Below are 21553 nucleotides of genomic sequence, written 5' to 3'. Positions count from 1 at the left end.
ACTCGAGGTAGTGGCGGAGAATCAGGAATACGAGAGCTGGCATTAGCATATAAAAAACCCTTGAAGCGCTTGTGTCTGAGCACTGTTTGTCATGCCCTCGCTGTCTGTCATGTGGTTAAGTTAGTAGGAATTGCATAGAAACGCAGCTTCTCCCACAGGAGGCACTTAAGTCAGCTGACTGGCTGGATTTCTAGAGGAGGAGCAAATGAATACTTAGCCGCAGTAATACAATCAACCATCGCTTTTGTTTTGTTTTATTTTATTTTTGTTTCGCCACCATAGCTGTGGGTTGATGCTTAGGGTCTACTCCCGATTCGGTGTTTGGGGATCCCTACTGAGGAGCTCAGGGACCACGGAGTGGGGGATAAGACTGGGTCTTATGCAGGGATAAGATTGGGTCTCAGTGTGTAAAGTGTGTGCTCTGGCCTTTTAAGCTATCTTTGTGACCCCACCGTCTCTTTATTTTTAGCTAATTTGACTTTCATAACTACTCATGTCCATATCAAAGTCTCTTCCTTGATGCCTTAAATGTTCATTTTTATTGGGTGAATTTTTGCTTTTTGCGTGTTTTTTTTGGTTTGGTTGGTTGTTTCATTTTTTTGCTTTTTGGTTTGAGGCCGTGCCTAGTGGTGCTCAGGGGTTACTCCTTACTTTGCACTCAGGAATTACTCCGAGTGGGCTCAGGAGAACCATAGGGGATGATACGGATTGAACCCAGGCCAGCCGTGTGCAAAGCAAGCACCCTGCCTACTGTACTATCTCTCCGATCCCAGTGAATTCTTTTACCTCTGAGCTTGCGCCTGATTGAAGTTTATATCTAACAAGAATATGTGTTAAATAGATATTTATATTTAATAGGAATAGGCTATCCTGATTGGTTTTCACTTTTCATGCACCGGAAAAATGCTTGGCACATATGTGCATTCAGAACATATGTCTGGAACTGATTTCACTTTCCCATATTCATTAATCATTTTTTAATCTTCATTTATCCTCTCTGTTAGCTGTATCTCTGGAATCACTTAATAACTATATTTCATTGAATTGTTATAAATTATAACTGTATTTAACAAATTGTGTTTAGTTTATCTTTATTGACAGTGATAAACGTGGGTTCTTAAGTCTTGAAACTATGTCACTGTCACTGTCACTGTTCTCCCGTTGTTCATCGATTTTGCTCACGCGGGCCCAGTAATGTAGTCTACTTTTTTTTTTTTTTTTTTTTTTTGCTTTTGGGTCACACCCAGCGATGCTCAGGGGTTACTCCTGGCTCTGCACTCAGGAATTACTCCTGGCTGTGCTTGGGGGACCATATGGGATGCTGGGGATCGAATCCAGGTCAGCCATGTGCAAGGCAAACGCCCTACCCACTGTGCTGTCGATCTTGCTCCTACATATTTCTTTCACAAAAATATTTTCTCCCTCCTGCTCTTTAATATTCAGTTCTATCTTTACCGATCCCCCAGTCCCCATTCTCTTTAACCTCTGTTGAGCTTCAGCTTCTCTTACAGAAGAACTGCTTGTAATTTGCTGGGTTTGGGTTTTTTTTTTTTCTAAAGCTGGTTTTTTTTTTTTCTTTCTCCCTGTGCCACTTATGTATATACTAGTATTTCTAGTTTCATTTTTAGCTCTCCATTTTTTTGTCTTGTACCATTTTATTGGGATCTTTTGCATGTGACTTTCATTGGGATCTTTTGCATGTTTATTTCTATGTAGATAATTTACAAATCTCTCCTTAAAGCATTCATTCTGAATCACCATCTGATTTTCACTCTAGGCATTTCCCTTAGTCATACTATTTCCTCAACTTTGACATGTCCAAAACCAAATTATTTCTCTTCCATTTTTTATTTTGTCTGAATACCTCACTCAGCAGTGCTTACAAATTACTCAGTCCCTCCAGGCAGTGCTCAGGGGATCGTGTGGTGTCAGGAATCAAATCCAGGACTCCAAGCATCAAAGTGGACGCTACAGTGATTCAAGCCATCTTCCCAGCTCAAAACCCAAGTTGTTTTTTTTTTTACTAATATTTTCATGCCCATAGTTGTGGGAAGCTGGCCCTTTAACTAACCAAGGCCTAAGTGCCTGTATGGTCATCCTGACCTACGACCCCACGGCAGGCACAGCCTGTGCTATGTATGGTCATCTTGATGTATGGTTATCCTGAGAGAACATCTGTCATGGCTGTCAGTAATAACAAGAAGTAACTATCTCGTGTCTGGTACGTGATGCATGTAAATTTTATAAATCATATGGACATGGCTCTTTGTGTATCTACCTCATGTCTGGTAAATCATATGGACATGGCCTTTGTGTAATCACCTCGTGTTTGGTACCAGATACACATAAACCTTGTAATGCATGATAGGTGAAAACAAACCTTCCTAACCATATATGGGCACGACCTTTTGTGTAGCTGCCTCACTAATGGATATATACCCTGATTGCCCCCAATAAAGTCCTGTCCCTTTTTCTCTCTGTTTCTGAGCTGCATTCTGTCTCTTGTGTCTCGTGTTCATTCGGTCGGTCCTTCCCAGCACCTACGGATCCTAGGGCCACCTCCGCAGACAGAGAGTGGTCTGGCAGGGCTCCCCGCACATAGTTAGCTTCTTTTTTCTCATGATACACAGTCCCCAATCTTCTAAAAAGAAAGAGAACAATCATTTGACATCTAATACACACTTTTTTAATACATGGTTTTCAAATATGTGATGTCTCGCTCAAGTTTCATGTCCTGAGAAGCCCGATCACTACCAATACAGGTTCCTTCTTTAGCCACATACAAAACATTTATATATAAACCACTATATCCCAGCATGGAAATGAGTCTTGTAATTCATAAATTTGATTACTCTCCAGAGGAAAACTATTCTTGTGTTGGGACCACATCCAGCTATACTCAGGGCCTTACTCCTGGCTCTGTGCTCAGAGGTAACTTCTGGTGGTTCTCAGGAAACATGTAGTTTTAAGGAATTGGACCAGGGTGAGCCATAGGCAAGGCAAGCTTCTTAACCCTTCTGCTGTTTTTTTTGTAATTCATGTTTCTTATTAGCACATTTCATAGGTCAGTATACCTTTATAAGTTATTGATACTTTCTCATAAATACAGTGGTCTGAGGGTAAGAATCTCTACCTAATCTCAACTGAAGTACAGCTTAGTTGCGCTTTTGAACATTGAACCCAGTTGGAAGAGGTTAGCTGATGCCAGAGTGATAGTACAGTAGGTAGGGCAATTATATGGGACGGATCCAGGTTCTATCCTTGGCACCCTGTATGGTCCCCTGAGCCTGCCAGGAGTGAGTGATCCCTGATTGCAGCGCCAGGAGAAAGCCTTGAGCACTGCCAGTTGTGCCCTCCACCCTAAAAAAAGAAAAAAGAACAGAGGTATAACATTAAGGTCACCGTTAAACAAATTATTAATTTCATAGCAATGTATCAGTAGTCCCTCATAGCTATTGTACGTTGTATTGACAATCATATTTATAGAAGGATATATATGAAGGATATACATATATATATATATATATATATAAATTAATGTCTTTTCTCCATTAGGTGCACCAGGTATCATTTCCTCACCATATGCTGGGACTGCTGGATTTCCCCCAGCCATTGGATTTCCTCAAGCAGCAGGTAACGCTCTTATATTCTTTTTTTTTTTTCTAATTTTTATTAATGAAACACTATGAGGTACAGTTGTAGATTTACAAATTTTTGAGCTTGGGTTTCGATTATACAATGATCAAATACCCATCCCTTCACCAGTGCCCATTTTCCACCACCATAGATCCCAGTATCCCTCCCACCCCCATCCTCCCCATCCCACCCTGCCTCTGTGGCAGGGCATTCCCTTTTGTTCTCTCTCTCCTTTTGGGTGTTGTGGTCTACAAAAGAGGCATTGAGTGGCAATCATGTTCAGTCCATAGTCTACTTTCAACATGCATCTCCCCTCCTGGGAGGATCCTCCAAACACCCTTTATTTGGTGCTCCCTTCTCTATCTGACCTGCCCGTTCCCCTAGAATGCCCGGCTGGCCGCTAAGCCATGGAGTAATCCTCCTGGTACTGATCTCCGCTATTCTTGGGTATTAATCTCCTATTTTGTTACTTTATGTCCCCCAGATGAATGCAGTCTTTTTATGTCTATCCCTCTCTTTCTGACTCATTTCGCTTAGCATGATACTTTCCATGTAGTACCACTTGTATGTAAATTTCATAACTTCATCTTTTCTAACGCTCTTATATTCTACCCGTGATGTATTTAATATGCCAAACACAGTAACAACAAGTCTCACAATGGAGATGTTACTACAGGGCCCGCTCGAGCAACTCGATGAACAATGGGAGGACAGTGAACAGTGGAAATGATCTTTTAATGATGTTTTTAAATAATGTTTTGTATGAACTTATTAAAATTACCATACTTGAAGAGTTTATAATGAAACCATTACGTATAGTAACCATTGTATGGTATAGTTTTGGGTTTTTTGGGGGAGGGTTCTAGCCTGGCAGTGCTCAGGGCTCAGTCCTGGTGCTTTTTTCACTCCTGGTAGGCTCAGAGGGACATAAGGGATGCTAGAATCAATTCTAGCATCTGCCACGTTCGAGGCAAGCGCCCTACCCACTGTACTATTGCTCTGGCCCCACTCTGCATGCATTTGTAACTAATTCTTCCAGTTCTGCTCTCAGTCCTAATAATTTTGTTACATGTTCTATATCTTCTATACTTGTCATTGAAACAAATAACTATAGGTTGACTATATTAAATAAACAAATGTGCCTATTATATAAAATATATGAGCTGCTTTTATTTTCGCTAACAAGCTCATCATTTACAATTTGAATGGACCTGCATTCTTAGTGCCTTTGATACATCGTATCCACGAGTAATTGTTTTAATTAATAGGCATTTATTATCACCTTATTCATAAAACCTTTTTTTCCCCCCAGTTATTTATGGGTTTAGAAATTTACCATAGCAGTGCATACTTTTTATATAATGGATTTTTTTTCTTTACCTAATGTAGATGATTAAGACATAAAAAGTCTTGATAGTTTGATAGTGACTCTCCTTTCAGATAGTAAACAATGAATTTGATCATTACTTTGGGATTAAAAATTTACTTTCTGATTTTATCTGATACCCCTAAAGGAAATATTTGAGGTTGGTGATTCACAGGGCAGCGTAGTATCAAACCTTTTTTTAAATATTACATTTCCAACTTCCAGCTGATTTGTGAACGTAACTGTATTTTAAAGTGGAATGCAGATGATTGTTCTTCGTTTTGTAATATTTTTATTTCATCTTTCTAATTCTGGAGATAGTATTTTTTATATATAAATTTATTTATTGAATCACCGTGAGAGCAGTTTCAAAGCTTTCGGATTTAAGTCTTGGTCATACAATGATGAAACACTCACCCCTTCACCAGTGCCCATTTTCCACCACCAAAAACCCCAGTATACCCCCCATCTCATACCCTCCCCCTACTTGTGGGGTAGATGATTTCCACATTACTCTCCCTCTACTTTGATTACATTCAATATTTTGACACCAGACCCACCATTATTATTTGGGATTTTACCCCAACATTTAGATCTGCCAAAAAGGCAACAGTAGACAATTTGTTTTCTATTGCTGATTATAAATAACATGTGATGTCACGTGGCCACAGTAGTAGTCACATGATTTGGGGATTCCAAAATTTTAACAATTAAATCTGGAGGGATTTCTGCCAAAACCTGCTGGGTTCCAAGATTTGTTCCTGAGTCTCTGGGATCATGGTCGTTAAACAGCTTGATCAGGAGCCAGGGAGGCTGTTCGTGGGCGGGACCCGGGGCCTCGAGGCGGGGAGGAAAGGGCCGGCTCCACCCCCGTCCCATGAGGTTCTACATGTCTTGTCACCGAGGGCCCAGACCTGACTGTCCAATGGCCTTTGGATGATGGTGACCACCGTGCCACCAGGAGAAACAGGCCAAATCACAAAACCTATTTCCACCTGGGGTGGCCCAGCACTGGTAACGTCCTGCGGAGACCGGATGCATTTCTGCCAAAAGCTGCTCGGGTCCAAGATTTGTTTCTGGTCTCTTGGATCATGGCCGTTAAGCAGCTTGATTAGGAGCCAGAGAGGCCGTTTGTAGGCGGGACTCGGGGGTTTCTTTGGAGCAGGGAGGAAAGGGCCACCTCCACCCCCATCTCGTGAGACCCCACGTTTCTCATCACTGCGGGCTCAACCTGACTGTCCAATGACCTATGGAGGATGATGGTCACCGGGCCACCAGGAGGGAACAGGCGGAGGGATAGCACCCTTTCCCCCTGGGTGGCCCTGGTGCCGGTAACCTACTGTGGGGACCAAGCACATTTCTGCACCAAAAGCTACTGGGTTCCGAGATTTTGTTTCTGAGTCTCTGGGATCATGGCTGTTTCAGCAATTTGATCAGGAACCAGAGAGGCCTTGCCTCCAATTATATAGCTGAGCCATACCTAACTTTTGACCATTTACTTTCTTGGTAAACTTTGCCCCAAGTTTTGGGGTCTGGCCAAAGGCACAGCAGCAATTTTGGGGTATCTGGAGTCTGAAGGCGCCATCAGGCTACTGGTGCACTCGCCTCACAGGTACAGATTGACCTGCAGGCAGCACCATACCCCCTGACTGTTCTTTCTTTGACGAGGCTGTGTTGAGAGATACGACAGCAGGTAGGCCGTTTACCTTGCACACAGCCCACCTTGGTTAAGTCACCGGCATCCCACTTGGTCCCCCAAGCCCCACCAGGAGTAGTTCCTGAGAGCAGAGCCAGGAGTAACCCCTGAGCATTGACCCAAAAAATATTAAGGGGGGGGGCAGGGGGAATGATAACTTTGAAGTTCTAGTTTTTGGTGGGTATTAAGATAACTAACATGTGTAAATATTTTACATATTCCATTATAGTATGGGCAGTAAACATAAGGTTTTTTTTTTAAGTTCTCAACAGTTTCATTGGTTCTCTTTTAAAGGTAATAGTTAGATACTTCATTTTCATACCGTCTTTGTAGAAAACAGCATACCTGAGCTAAAGTTTTTTGTTTTAGTTTCGGGCCTCACCTGACAGTGCCAAGGACTTGCAGGAATCAAAAATGAGTCACCTTAACCATTGTACTACCTCTCTAACCCTGAGGGAAATCTTTTTGAATGCATAAAGAGTTCTTCTGGGGCCTGGAGATAGAGTACAGGGATGAAGGCACTTGCTTTTCATGCCACTAACTTCAGTTCGCTCCCAGAGCACTGTTAGGCGTGAACCTTCAACACAGCCATGAGCGTAGCCCCCCACACACAACGAAGAACACGAATGCTTCTAAGTTGATAAGCCTTTTCAGGTCCAATAGAGTAAAAAGTATATACACATATACCCCATGCATGCACACATACCTGTATCCATCCTACAGCCTAGCTGTTTTTGGTGGAGAACACACCTGGTATTAATTACAGCAGGCACTGCTCCCACTCTGCTGAGGCAACTGCAGTGCCATCGAAGTAACAGCCACAGGCAGGCGTGTTCCTTCACCCTTACACGATCTCGCCAGTTACTTGGATTTACTCTTTTTTTTTTTTGCCATTTCAGTTCACTCTACTTGAGTTTTACAATACTGTTATTGGTCGGGTGTCATGAGTGTAACCTTTCTGTTTCTCTGTCATGAGTGTAGCTCTCCCGTTTCTGTTTCTCCCTCCACCATGGTTCTCAGCGTCTCCCTCACAACTCCTCCCCCCACCCCCCCACCCCCCACACACACACACACTCCCAAAGCATTGCTCTTAAGTGTATGTAGTAAAGGTAAGGTAAAGGCCCTCCCGTTGTTCGTCGATTTGCTCGAGCGGGCCCAGTAACGTCTCCATTGGAGACTTTGTTGTTACTGTGTCTGGCATATCGAATACGTCACGGGGAGCTTGCCAGGCTCTGCCGTGCGGGCGAGATCCTCTCGGTAGCTTGCCGGGCTCTCCGAGAGGGGCGGAGGAATCGAACTCGGGTCGCCCATGTTGGCTGCGTGCAAGGCAAATGCCCTATCCACTGTGCTAAGTGTATGTAGTAGATCTCCAAAAGTTGTAAGGTTGGGTTGGAGGAACCGGGATGAGGCCAGGGAAATTACTACTGATAATAGATTTTATGAACTGCATCCAGCCTGGGAAGGTGTCCTGCACCACATCGCTCAGCAGCCTAGATCATGGTAGTGATGAATTTATTAGATTATCAAGCAGCAGAGGCTACCTGTAAACTATATTGTAATTACATGACTTGTGGTAAAATGATTAGACTTTATTATAAGCACTTCTGAGCTAAAGAATCTATAAATTTAAGAAACTGCTTTATTTTATACAAACTGGAGATCTTTGCTTCATAATTGTTTTATTTGGGGCCCATACACAGAGGTGCTTGGGGACAATTTCTCTAAACTCAGAAGTCATTCCCAGCTCAGTTCTCTTGGGGTTCAAATCCAGGCTTCCTAGGTACAAAATATGTGCGTTAGCCCTTTAAGCAGTCTCCTTGGCCCTTTACATTTATTTTTTTTTCAAGCTCTGACCACAGTTCGCAAGAACATCTGAGAAAGTTTTAAGTATAGTGTATAGTATAACGTATAGTGTCCATATTTTCAGTATTCTAGAATTTGCAGTAGTTCTTCAGTATTAGAGAGCACAAAAACTCTGAAAATTCTTGCTACAAAAGAATATTGAATTCATAGCTGTCAATCTTAGCATTGATTATAATAATGTTTATATTATACTTCACAAGGCTACACAATGCTTCTTCCAAACAGAATATCTTAGAGCACTGTGTAGTGTACATGTAAGAATATTTTCTCTGCCGAAAGAATTTTTTATAATCTGATTTTATGGTAGAAATAAAAATAAAAATTGTACCTACTTTATAGAAATGTACTGGAATATATTTTCCAAAAAAGCAGAAAGAAAGCTTTTAGTTGATCTTCCGAAAAGCCTAATGGATTTGAAGACCAGTGAGGTTGGTTGGTGTGTACAGAACTGTGTAAATAATACCTCCCTTGCTCTTCAAACCCCTCTTCTCCCTCAGACGCGTATCTTGCTTGCTTGTCTGTTTCTATGCTTGCTTATTAATACTCTGGAGAAGCCTGTGTTCTCTCTCTTGGACCACATTTTTCTCATTGTCTCTCCTCACATCTAAGCAAGTTTTGTTTAATAAAAACTACCTTGCTTCACACACAAAAATGCTATTTTTATTTAAATACCAGCTATGATAATGTCAAACTAGCTTTGATCTCTTTCTGTTAGCTATGACATAACAATTTTTTATAATTTTGCTTTCTTTTTGATTAACTTAAGTTTTGTGAAATGTTATAATTATTTATGTAACTAGAATGTAAAATTCTTTGATGTTTTTCAAAGGCCTCTCAGTCCCTGCTGTCCCTGGAGGGCTCGGTCCTCTCACCATTGCCTCCTCTGCTGTCACTGGAAGAATGGCCATTCCTGGGACTGGTGGGATTCCAGGAAATTCTGTTCTACTTGTCACAAATCTCAATCCTGATGTGAGTTGAAAAGTATTATATTAAAATAGTCTTTTGAGAATGGGAAGGGTAGGTAACTTTTGGTCTGGACTCAACATGATCTCCTGCGCTTCATTGGGTAAAACCCCTTGTGGACCCAGTACTCCTGGGGAATTCTCACCAAAGAAAACTGAAAAAAATTCACTACTGTGACTGTCATCCTGTACATATTCACAGACTCCGACAAAGGGTAGGAAATCTGAACTTCTTAGTCAGACCCTCATTAGTTGCATTTATTTTGGACTTTCTCTAACAATGACAAGATTTTCTCTCTTGTCATCATTCCCTTAACAATATAATAACAGCCAAATATGTATTCACATGTGTTAGGTGCTATAAGTAATCTTGAGGTAATCTGAAGCATAAGAAAGAATACATGCAGGTTTTAGGCAGTTACTCCTCCAGTCATAAAAGGAACTTGAGGATTTGTATCCTGCAGAAGTGCTAGAACCAGTCCTTCTCAGACAACAAGGGACAACTGTATAGGAGAAACATACAGTTAGTGTTTGTGACAAAGTCAGCTGTCATTCTGGTGTTGGTTTTAGGTAAAAACTAAAAGTTTTACTTAAATGATACACTTAAATTTCGTGTTTTCCTTTCAAACAGCTTATCACACCACATGGACTTTTTATCCTATTTGGTAAGTTGTTTTTGTTCTTAATATTTGTGATGTGGCCTGAACACCTGCCATTATCAGTAGTCATTTGTGATCTCTGTGTGCCATGTAATGTGCTTGATGCTGAGAATAGAATAGCAAGTAATACTTGATAGAAATTAGAATTACAATGAAGTCTTAAACAGAAGGAAAATAAGGGATAATGGGAGCATATGCTGAGGGAATCAAAGGGATATATCCATAGAATTTTTTTTTTCTTTTTGAGTCACACCCTGTGATGTACAGGGTTTACTCCTGGCTTTGCACTCAGGAATTACTTCTGGCAGTGCTCAGGGGACCACATGGGATGCTGCTGGGAATTGAACACGGCTTGGCCGAGTGCAAGGCAAACACCCTATCCACTGTACTATGGCTCCAGCCCTATAGAAATGTTTTTAAGGCCCAGAGGAGTACCACAGTGACTTTAGGGAGACCGCCTTTCAAGTGACCAAGTTCAAATCCCAAGTGTTCTGCAGGCACAGAGTGAGATCCTGGCAACTCTACTATTTGTTGAGCCTGGTAGCTTTACTACTTACAGTTTCTGGTGCTGCCTGCAGTTTCCAGCCACACCATAGCAGGTGTGTATAAACACTATTAAAGGGGCGTACAGGGGCCACACCAATAGTATCTCGGGTAGGCCGTTTGCCTCGCTTGATCCACAGCTTCTCATACGGTCCCCCAGGCACCGCCAGGAGTAATTCCTGTGCGCCTCACCAAGAGTAACAAGCATCGCAGCTTACTCTGTGACTCCAGAAAGCACCAGAGCTGAATGTGCAGTTTCCACAGGCAGATGTGCACATAAACTCTGATTGCTGCAGTAACATTGAAGAGCATGAGGGATAAAAAAAAAAAAAATAAAAAAGAAATGATTGTTAAGCTCTCGTGTGAAAAATGAGCTAGTTAGCCACATAGACAGAGGGCAAATGCCTATCACTGACACTAGCAGTAAGAAAGAACTAGTGCTAAGAGAGCTCCTAGATCGAGGAAGTGAAGGGAACCTGAAAGCTAGACAGATAGATGGGTAGTGGCAAGGTCAAATAGCTTTGTAAGATGTGTTTAGGAGCTTGGGTTTTTTCACCTAAGAATGACAGGAAGCCATCGAGGAAAGAGGCATAACGAGATTCAGATTTTAAAAATAGTCTCCAGACTCTCTAATAGTCTAATAGGCTTTGTTTCTCAGTTTCAAAGAAATAGCCTGAAATCCTATCAGTAAGTGTTTTGTAAATCACAGTGCCGCAAATGAAATTTCTTTTAAATAAAAGAGCATAGAACCACACTGGTAGGATAGGGCCCCCAAACAGAAGAAATGATAATGATGGCTTTGATGGTAGAGGGGATGAGAAGAATTGGACAGATAATGAGATTAATGCTATAGAATCAATGGGACTGGTGGTTGAGTTGGATAACGGGCACTGGTGGAGGGATGGGCACTTGATCATTGTATAACTGAAACCCAAGCACAAAATAAAAAAAAAAAAGAATTTAGGAGAGGGAAAAGACAAAACGATGATTCCCAGGTGACTTAGTCCAGCAAATATGCGGACGATGGTGCTGTTTATCAACAGTGTTAAGGAATACAAAGCAGGGAAAGGAGATAGGAGATGAATTCGTTTGGGCCAGACTAAATCTGAAGCATTCATAACACATAAAGAGGTGAATAGAAGTAACAGGTCAAAACTATAGAAAATTGAGAACATAGATATGAAGCTTTCTAGGAAAAGTATATGTATTGGCAAAGAAGCATCTTTATATATAAGCATCGTTAGATATATTGATAAAATTAAACATTTCATAAGCAGACACTAAAAACTTGTTTTCTCTTATTTATTAGGAGTATATGGTGACGTACACCGAGTGAAGATTATGTTTAATAAGAAAGAAAATGCACTGGTTCAGATGGCAGATGCAAATCAAGCTCAACTAGGTAATGAGGATGATGATGGTGATGGTGATGATGATGACAGCCCGTGCCATGTTTGTGTTTTACGTTTTATGTTCCTATGAACAAACCTCACGGCAGAGCTTGGCAAGCCCCCCTGTGGCATATTCTATATGCCAAAAACTGTAAGTCCCACAATGGAGATGGTACTGGTGCCCGCTTGAGCAAATCGACGAACAACGGGAAGACAGTGCTTCAGTGCTATAAACAAACCTATAGCTAATAGAAATAGTGATTTCCGGGACCCTATCTTTATGCTGATGCATTTTTATTTATTTATTTACTAATTTATTTTGGTGGATGCCTTGTTATTTAAAGCTCACATTTGTAAGATTTGGAGGTCTGAGGTTCGTTTCTCTTGGTAGACAGATTGTTGCTGTTCAGAGCTTTGCCAGGGGTCTTTTCCAGTACGTGTAATGCATGACTTGTCTTGTTTTCCTTTCAAAGCAAGTTTTCTAGAGCTGTTGTATGTCGTGAAAGTTGGGACATGCTTTATAATGACCGGGATTATTCCATGAAAATGTCCCATGACCTTCCTTGTCGTTACCATAGTGGTGGCTTCTGAAACACTAGATTTTTATTTTTAATAGAAAGGTTGGGGGGTGGGGAGTGGTGGCTGGAAAGATGGTACAGTGGGTAGGGTGCTTGTCTTGCATGCAGCTGATGCAGGTTCGATCCCCAGAATCCCCTATAGTTCCCTGTGCGCTGCCAGGAATAATTCCTGAGTGCAGAGACAGGAGAAAGCCCTGAGCTAGTGGGGTTTAAAACAAACAAAGAATCATTTTGTTTGATATTAAACTATTTTCTTTAGAAACCATTTCCTGAGTATTGTATTCAAGGTACTCTGGAATTACCCGGCTCTATACTAGGAAGATTTTTTTTTTGTTTTTTTTGTTTTGTTTTGTTTTGATTGTTTTTCTTTCTCTGTAAGACAGACTCATTTAATATATTCCCATATGGAAGATTTGGGTTTAAAACCATTTTAACCTTTAAACTGCCGCATTTGATAGTTCACACAAATATTACAGAGATCTACTAGCTAAATTTTCCTTGTTTTTTCCTCTGTACTAGCAATGAATCATCTGAGTGGGCAGAGACTTTATGGAAAAGTGCTTCGTGCTACACTCTCCAAGCATCAAGCAGTTCAGCTTCCTCGGGAGGGACAAGAAGACCAGGGTCTGACTAAGGATTTTAGCAATAGTCCTTTGCATCGCTTTAAAAAACCTGGCTCTAAAAACTTCCAGAATATTTTTCCACCATCAGCCACGTTGCATCTTTCCAACATCCCGTATGTATCTACTATTCATTAAATGATTAATAATCTACAGTTTATAGTTTAGGAGAAGTTTAAAACCCTGAAATTATTACAGCTTTGCAGTTTTTGTGAGATGGCTTATTTAGCATTATGTCTTAAGAGGGTTGCATTTTCAGTATATAGCCAAAAGTGAAAGACAGGACTAGGACTGGTTTGTCTTCCGCTATCCAAAAGTAGTTAGCAACTACTTTCACCTTTCAGTTGCAACAGGACACAAAAATAATTGAATGCAGAAATAATCCATTGAGATGTACGTGCTCATCTCCTTTGTAGAAGTAAGAACCAACCATAGTTTTTTGTTTTGTTTTGTTTTAATTGGCATATCGAATTATGCCAGACACAGTAACAACAAAGTCTCCAATGGAGACGTTACTGGGCCCGCTCGAGCAAATCGACGATCAACGGGAGGGCCTTTACCTTTTGTTTTAATTGCTTTTCTTTTTCTATAAGGTAAGCCAAAAAAAAAAGTGCATCTATGAATTCGGTCAAAAATTTTTTTACACACAAGTTACCCAGAGCGATAAACCAGATGAATGAGGGATATTCATTCATTCCTTCTCCTTGCAGAGCTATTTCTTCTACTCTACCGTCCCTGCTTGCACTCATAAGAAAAGGCATAAAGTCTGCTTTTAGTCAGTTGAACCTCACGTGATCAGACACAATTAATTGCCTGTTGCTGCATAAATTTAACAGCTTAATTCATTAAAAGTTCATTAACTTGCACTATTACTTTGAGTGAGGAATCCAGAAGTGGTTGAGTGAGGTTATTTTGGTGAAGAATCTCTTCTAAGGTTGCATCTGAAGGCTGGGGCTAAAGATTTCATTTCCAGTGTGGCTCACTCATATGCCAGTTGTTGGCAGGAGATCTCAGTAGCTTGCCACACTTTCTCATATGATTGTTTCTTCTCATATGGTTGTTCAGATGTCCTCAATAAATAGCAGTTGCTTTCTTTCCGAGCTAAGTATTCGAGAAAGACCATGGTTTACATAAGTGCTTCTGAAGTGACAGGTGGACTGGGGATGATGTGGCTTAATATCAGGGGTATGACCTGTGGTAGACCACATACCTTTGATCCCCAGTACCACCACCCAGCCTGCGGGTTGCAGAAGACACCCCTGCTCACTGTGGGAGAAGTTCCATTCTATTCTAGAACTATTCTAGAAGTTAGGCCTAGAAGGCGTAACTACTTGGGAGGACAAGGGTAATTGGTAATGATTTCAGTGCCTGGACACCACCTGTACAATTTTTTTTTATTATTATTAGTGAAACACCATGAGGTACAGTTGTAGATTTACAATTTTTTGTGCTTGGGTTTCGATTATACAATGATCAAATATCCATCCTTCCACCAGTGCCCATTTTCCACCACCATGGATAATATCCCTCCCACCCCCATCACCTGTACAATTTTTAGTTTCCTTGAAACTGTTTGAAATGTATGACCTTGGTTTAAACAAACAGAGCTAGCTAGGAAAAGTAACTTTGGACCTACTAGAATCAGTGGTATTCTCTGAAAGAACACAGATATTTTATACGCCCATATCTTATGAGGATGTTTGGGATATATTCTGTTGATGGGCCAGGTTGATGGCTGAAGGGCTGCTTTTGCATGCAGGAGGCCTGAGTTCCATCCTGGGAAATAGATGGTTTTCCCGTGTCACATACCATTAGTAACATCCGCACACTGCAAAGTGTGGCACAAAAATAAACAAAAATTCCATTGACGGTGTATTTGTGTAAGCCTTAAACACCTTTCAGTTACTTCCAAATCCTACCTGTGTTGTTTGGCTTAATTATTTGCTTTAAAATGTGAAATGATCTGGAAGTTTGGTGATTGCAAAAGTTATTCCTTGCTTCATTTAAAAATGAGAGCTGAGACAGTTGATATTCTCTCTGATGTTTTCACAGCCCTTCTGTTACAGTGGATGATCTGAAGAACCTTTTCACAGAAGCAGGATGTACAGTGAAAGCTTTTAAATTCTTCCAGTAAGTCCATGCTTTTAAGGCCTACATTAATTTTGTTTAATATGGCATGCAAAATTTTAGGGTGACTCTATAATAGAGGGAAACTAAGCAGATTTAATTCTGTGTGTCGGTGCGTGTCTTTGTCTATTTTTGTGTGTATATACGTGGTTTTTTTCTTTTACCTTTTCTAGGAAAGATCGCAAAATGGCACTCATTCAGTTGGGATCTGTGGAAGAAGCAATCCAAGCCCTAATTGAGCTTCATAACCACGACCTTGGAGAAAATCACCACCTCAGAGTTTCCTTCTCAAAATCAACCATCTGACTTTCTGTGAATTTTTCTTCTAGGACTGGACCATAATTTCAGGAACCTTTCACACACAGACTTAAGCAACTCAAGACCAATTCTGCCTCTTTCACAGAAATTAACTTTCAGAGTTTGTTCGATAGTCAAGTATATTAAAAACAAACAAACAAGGGATATTCTTTTTACCAACTATTCCCCCTACCAGTATGTGATCCAAATCTTGTTTCTTTGTACCATAATTTCTATGAAAATAACCATCAAAAAAATTTTTTTCCAATAATTGAATTTCTTCTGTTAAATTGGATTTTAAGAGGACAGGTTTTCTTTCAGTTTGGGTCCAGATTTGCCTTACACAGCATTTCTAAACTCCTTTGTACTTTGAAAAATTTAAGCAGATACACTTTTTAAATTATTTACAATCAGGTTTTTAACTTGGTGATTTAGAAGTTTGATCCCTAACGAAAATTGTGTTCACTTATAAATTGCGTCAGTCATTAGGCATATGTTGCTAATTATTATACATAAATTGAATTATATTGGAAGCAGATTTATAAAATTGCATGTTTTCTTCCAGTGGTTCTTTTTTTCCCCCCACTGTAAGACACTCCTGTGAATACTGCATATGTTTCAACTTTTTACGACTCTATGGAGAAATGAAGTGTCTCAGCTGTCCCCAGGGAAAATAAGTGGACTCCAACCAGGATCTGTTAGAGGGTCAGCATAGGTAATGATTTTATTAGGAGAATCATGTGGCAAATTTCAGAATGATACTTATTTGCTGAATAACGTGGTCTTGAAAACTTTAAAAGAAAAGAATCCTTATAAACTACTTGTTAATAATTATTTTCAGAAAAAAAGTTTACAGTCTTAAGGAAAAATATTCAGGTCTATCATATGGTTTGACAGATTTTTTAAAAGTTATTTTTGGTAAGGTCTTCTTTTAGAAAAAAAATTAATCTCAAGGGTTTTGTACCACTATAATCTCTAATACTTAATTCAAAATTACTGTGTATTTACTTAATTTCTTACGTGCCTTATTACGTGCTTATGAAATGATAGGTTAGGATTTTAAGTATCTTGAAAGCTATATGTGGGCTTGGTGAGCGATTTTTGTCTTTTTGGATTTTTGTCTTCTCCCTTTTTTGGTGAGGATTTTAAAGTTACTTTCATTGCAACTTTAAAAGATTTTCAGTAAGAGTCTTCAAATTTTTGGTGCTTCGTGCAGAGACGGGGCAGGGAAAGGGGAAGGGTGAAAGGTCTGGGGAATGACTCAGTGCACACCTGTAGACAGACATCTCCGCATTAGGACCAAGAGCAGTCACTGCCAGGTCCAGTGTACACTTGCAAAATGCAATCTCGGTTTCTGAACCTTGTCTAATCCTTATCATTGTAAGAACTTGTCTCAGGATTACTTGCTTTGTTTTGTTGTTTCCTCTTAACTCACGTGATAACTTGCCTTTTTTGTTGTTAATATAACTTCATTACTCAGTGCCCACATACATGGAGTATGAGAAATTGGGTTCTTGCTCACACCTTGGATTGAATGTAAGAGTACACTTTAATGTTACTTCAGTGATTGTATGATTCTTTTTTAAAGAGGAACTTTATGCTTTTGTTCACTTTTAAGTGCTTAGGTTTTTTTTAATAGTTTGTCAAAAGGGTTATTTTTGTCCACTCCTTTTATACTTTTCAGATTCTTAGAGTGACTCATCTCACCTTTTAAAGTAATATCTCAAATCTCTGCTGTATTTCAGCTGTTAATTTGAATGCAGGAAAGTCTTTCTAAAAATTAAACAAGAAAGTTGAAGATTACGAATTTTAATAGGTTGTTTGAGAAAACAATTCACTAAGCAGCAAGAGGGGGAACAGAAAGGTAGATCGAGATCTTTCAGATAGATCAGTTTTAGTGTTCACTGAATTGATATACGAATTTGTCTAGTTACTATTCACTTGGGAAATGTATTTTTACCAAAGCACTGAGAAAAGCAAGCGAGGGGTTCAGGGTGGGGAATATCTATGAGAAATCTCCCACATTTATTTATATAAGCATGATTAAAATTTTCAGTGGCATGTTAATTGGATTAGTTCATTTACTTTGAGTTAGGATTTACTGTTGTAATTTTAATTCATTATTCTCTTAGCATTTAGTACAATTGTAGCATAGTGTAGCAGAAGGGAGATCATAATAGTGTTGAATATAGTTTTGAAGTAGGAAATGGCCTTTAAATCTAACAGAACATTTGAATCCTTTTCAGGGATTTGTGTATGTGTGTGTGTGTGTGCGCGTGTTTGTGTGTAGATAAGTGTATATACATGCATACGTACACTCGTCTAATGTTGTACATACATATGCACATTACATTTTAATTTATTGACAAAGAACATCAAGATTTGAGAAAGTGAGGTTTTCTTGTTTGAAATTGTGTGCTTGAAACCATCAGTTTTTGTCTAAAATTAGCTATATCATGTGGATGTCCACTTTGGTATGTTTGCTGTTTGAATTATAGAGATCCGCAGTGTTTGTGTTAGCATGATTTCTGTAAAAAAGACTTCAGGGTAGTGGAAAAACTAGGTCTTTGTATATGTTTGGCATGTATTATTCTTAATCTCCAAAGCATTATTTTATTTTTGCTGTTAAGCTTATTTACTTTATCTTACAAAGTATTGTCTCATAACTTTTGGAGGTATCTTGGCTTTTACACATAGTGTAAAATACATATATTCAGGACTTTAAAAAAAATAGCAGTACATGCTTAAGACTAGCAATTTTTGGCAAGACTTTTACTTTGAGATTTTAATAATTTGCATTACAGTAAAGTGTGTTTTATGTGAGATTCAAATAGGAAAATGAACTAGTACCCTAATTAGTAACTTATTGGAGAATATCAGAATTATCCAGTTGCTTCCACAGGATGCCATAAATTCATTAAGACTAAATCTTTAATTATTTGTATTAATGTTTCTGAAAGTTGTTTTTAGAGAGAGTGTCTGCCTTATTTCTTATGGAAGCGCTTCTTCGGCTCCACCTAGCTAGGTTCTGCGACAGATGATTAGAGGGAGCTCATGAATATCTCTGCTCAGGTTTTGTATAACTTTCAGAGCTTCCATGTCATTAGGCAGGAAGATTTATACCTAGAACATATTACCACGCAATTTTTCTTCCATTCCCACTAACGTTTTAGGACAGATGTCCCCGTGAGTCACTTGAGTAAGTTAAATAAAAGTCCAACTTTGCCAAACTATAAGCCTCTTAGAAAACCTAACACGTACTGCTATTTTTAAATCAAAACAATGAAAGACAGTATGACTATGTGTAAAAGCATTTTCTTAGCATTTTTTTGTCTTGTTCTGTTGTTAAGAATAAAACTGCCGGACTTAAAATATTCTACTATTGTGCTAAAATAAATGAAGTTAGATTGCACAAATTTTTTTCCTTTAAAGAAAATGGAACTTAGTTGTCTTGAAAGAATTGTGTTGTTATCTACAAGATTATTTGCGGTCTTTCCAGAGCAAATTCTAATGGCTTGTTATGAATGGTTTAAAAACTAGAAAGTTACAAAAATACTAGTTTTGAATGGGGGGAGGGGGGTGGGCATTATGGAGGGGGGAAAAAACAAAACAGGACCAAAGTTTATGTGCCTTCTTTAGCAGTTCTAGTTGATATTTCCTTCTATTTGAAACTAAGGTAGTATCAGTATTCTGGTTTTCAGGAAATATGTACTATATTGTTTGAAAAGAATGTTATTCTATGGACCATATACGCAAAGAATTGTGACTATATAAATGAAATCACAGTTTTACTTTTGCCTTCATCACATAACATTCATCATAGCATTGTGCAGACCCAGGAACAGAGCTGCTCCAAATCTCTGTGGCAGTCAGTCATCTTAGTTTTTGTGATCTGAGGCATATGTTCCAGAGAATAAGAATATTTGTCTGGTCCAGTGACCTCGGTAATCGAAGTCATGATTGAAAGCTGCTTATGGCCAGCTTGAATCAGCACTGTAACAGATTTTTTTGTTATGTTATTTTCACTTCTTGATTCTCTGTGGTAGTTGTAGTCACAAATATTTAGCTGTGTTCAGTGTGTTCGTTAGAAATCATAAGCTGGCTTTTTTTCCCTCTTACTACTGTTATTGAGGTCTCATAAAAAAAAAAAATTAGCCCACATCCAGAAAGTACTAATGATAAGGTTGCTGACCAAGCAAAGTTTTCATCAAAATGTCACCTCATTGCTCTGACCAAAGACTGTTTTGATTTTAACTCTTCTGTTTTTTTTCCCAAGCTCCTTTCTGAAAGAAAACGCGGTGCAAAGAGGCCTTTACTTTCTATTTCCTATTTAGTGAATAGATACTCAGAGAAAATGGGAGTTTAATGTGAACAGAATAAAATGGTGTACAAGGGTTTGATGGGCATTTTCAGTACTGTATTTAAGAAAAAAAATAGCACAGCTAGGAGCCTCTGACATTGTCTCTTGTTTTATATGGTCTGTTCATAAAATTCCCTTTTTCAGTTTATAAGAATATTCATCTAGCGGGAGAAAATGCTGTAAATATTTGTAACAACATTTTTTTAACCAGGCCAAAAAAGAAAAAAAAAGGGTTTTGGGAACAAGTTAACATATAAAGTGGTTTTATATGAAACATCAATTGTCTTGTATATTTTGATAAGCAGCAGTACCAGCTTTTGTTTGTAACAGTTTGTGGCATTGGACGAAGAGGATTCTGTGATTATCGAAGTGGTTTATGTTATACATGAAGAGAAGATAAAATATTAAAAACATATTTTCTAAATGCGTAGTGCATGGTTAATTCAAGCTTCTGTACACTACAGTATATCCCATTTCATTTCATTTGTATATTTGTTATTATCTGATATCTTGAATCTCTTTTCCTAACAAGTATAGCATTTGTAGCATGCCTTTTAATAAATGTCATGACATCTGTACTCTCTTAAAATTTTCCTGTGTTCTTATCTGTACTTTGGGTTTCCTCTTTGTCTTACCTTGTGATTCTAATGATGTCATGTTTTCTTTTCTTTTTCATAGTCATCCACCTAAATTTGTCGTAATTAAAGAACCAGAAACACGATAGATACAGTTTTTAAACTGGAGGGTGAAACTCAGTCTACTAGCCGTCTCTCTTCAGTACGTAACTACTCATTTCAAGTGCTTTTGTAGGGCAGCATCGTCTATGATTCTTCCCTTTGCTACATGTGTATGTGACTGCTGTCTCTCTCTGTGTCTCTGTCTCTCGCTCGCTCAGAGGTCTGAGGTGCATGCTTTGTATGTGGGAGCCCTGGGTTTGATCTGCTCCTCATGGTACCCCAAGAGATCAGGAGCGGTCTCTGAGAACTGCGCTGGAGTTCTGCGCTCCATGCACTGCCAGATGGGGCCCCCAAAAGAGAGTCATTATCAAATTGTAGGAGTCTAAGCAGTTATTTATTTTTTACCCATTGGAACGGAAAATAAGGGAGTAACCCTGCTTGTGTGTCTTACCTGTAAAACCTGTTGTTCCTGTAATGTTACATAAATGTTTTAAAGCATGAGGCATTTTTGTCAGGAAAATGTAGTTATTTGTGAAACTTACCAAGAGCTTATAATCTTCAATGGAGGCTTAAAGGTTTTTAACAGACATCACTCTAAGAAATCACTTTGTTTTGTTTCCACTGTAGGGGCAGGGTGGGTAGAATTTACCAGGTACCAAAGCCAGGGTTCCACACATGCAGAGTATGTGTTCTGCATCTGAGGTACATCCTGGCCCCTCACTTTCTGCTTTCTGCAGGGACCACACCCAGCTGTGCTCAGGACTTATTCCTGACTCTG

General features: G+C 39.3%; 1 protein-coding gene across 2 annotated transcripts in view; it reads left to right on the top strand.

The window, feature by feature from the left end:
- PTBP3 (polypyrimidine tract binding protein 3) overlaps positions 1 to 19304 on the top strand; it is an 87664-nt gene extending 68360 nt beyond the window's left edge. For both annotated transcript variants that reach the window (XM_056117318.1, XM_056117317.1), the window contains 7 exons: positions 3556 to 3633; positions 9391 to 9530; positions 10155 to 10188; positions 12035 to 12127; positions 13214 to 13430; positions 15367 to 15444; positions 15615 to 19304. In XM_056117318.1, the coding sequence (XP_055973293.1) occupies positions 3556 to 3633; positions 9391 to 9530; positions 10155 to 10188; positions 12035 to 12127; positions 13214 to 13430; positions 15367 to 15444; positions 15615 to 15747 (773 nt within the window). In that variant the 3' untranslated portion in view covers positions 15748 to 19304. The remainder of the gene's footprint in view (positions 1 to 3555; positions 3634 to 9390; positions 9531 to 10154; positions 10189 to 12034; positions 12128 to 13213; positions 13431 to 15366; positions 15445 to 15614) is intronic.
- The last annotated feature ends 2249 nt before the right edge of the window (positions 19305 to 21553 follow it).

The sequence above is a fragment of the Sorex fumeus genome, unplaced genomic scaffold (genome assembly GCF_029834395.1).
Source record: "Sorex fumeus unplaced genomic scaffold, SorFum_2.1 ptg000034l, whole genome shotgun sequence".
Lineage (NCBI taxonomy): Eukaryota > Metazoa > Chordata > Mammalia > Eulipotyphla > Soricidae > Sorex > Sorex fumeus.
This window is presented reverse-complemented; position numbering and strand designations above follow the sequence as displayed.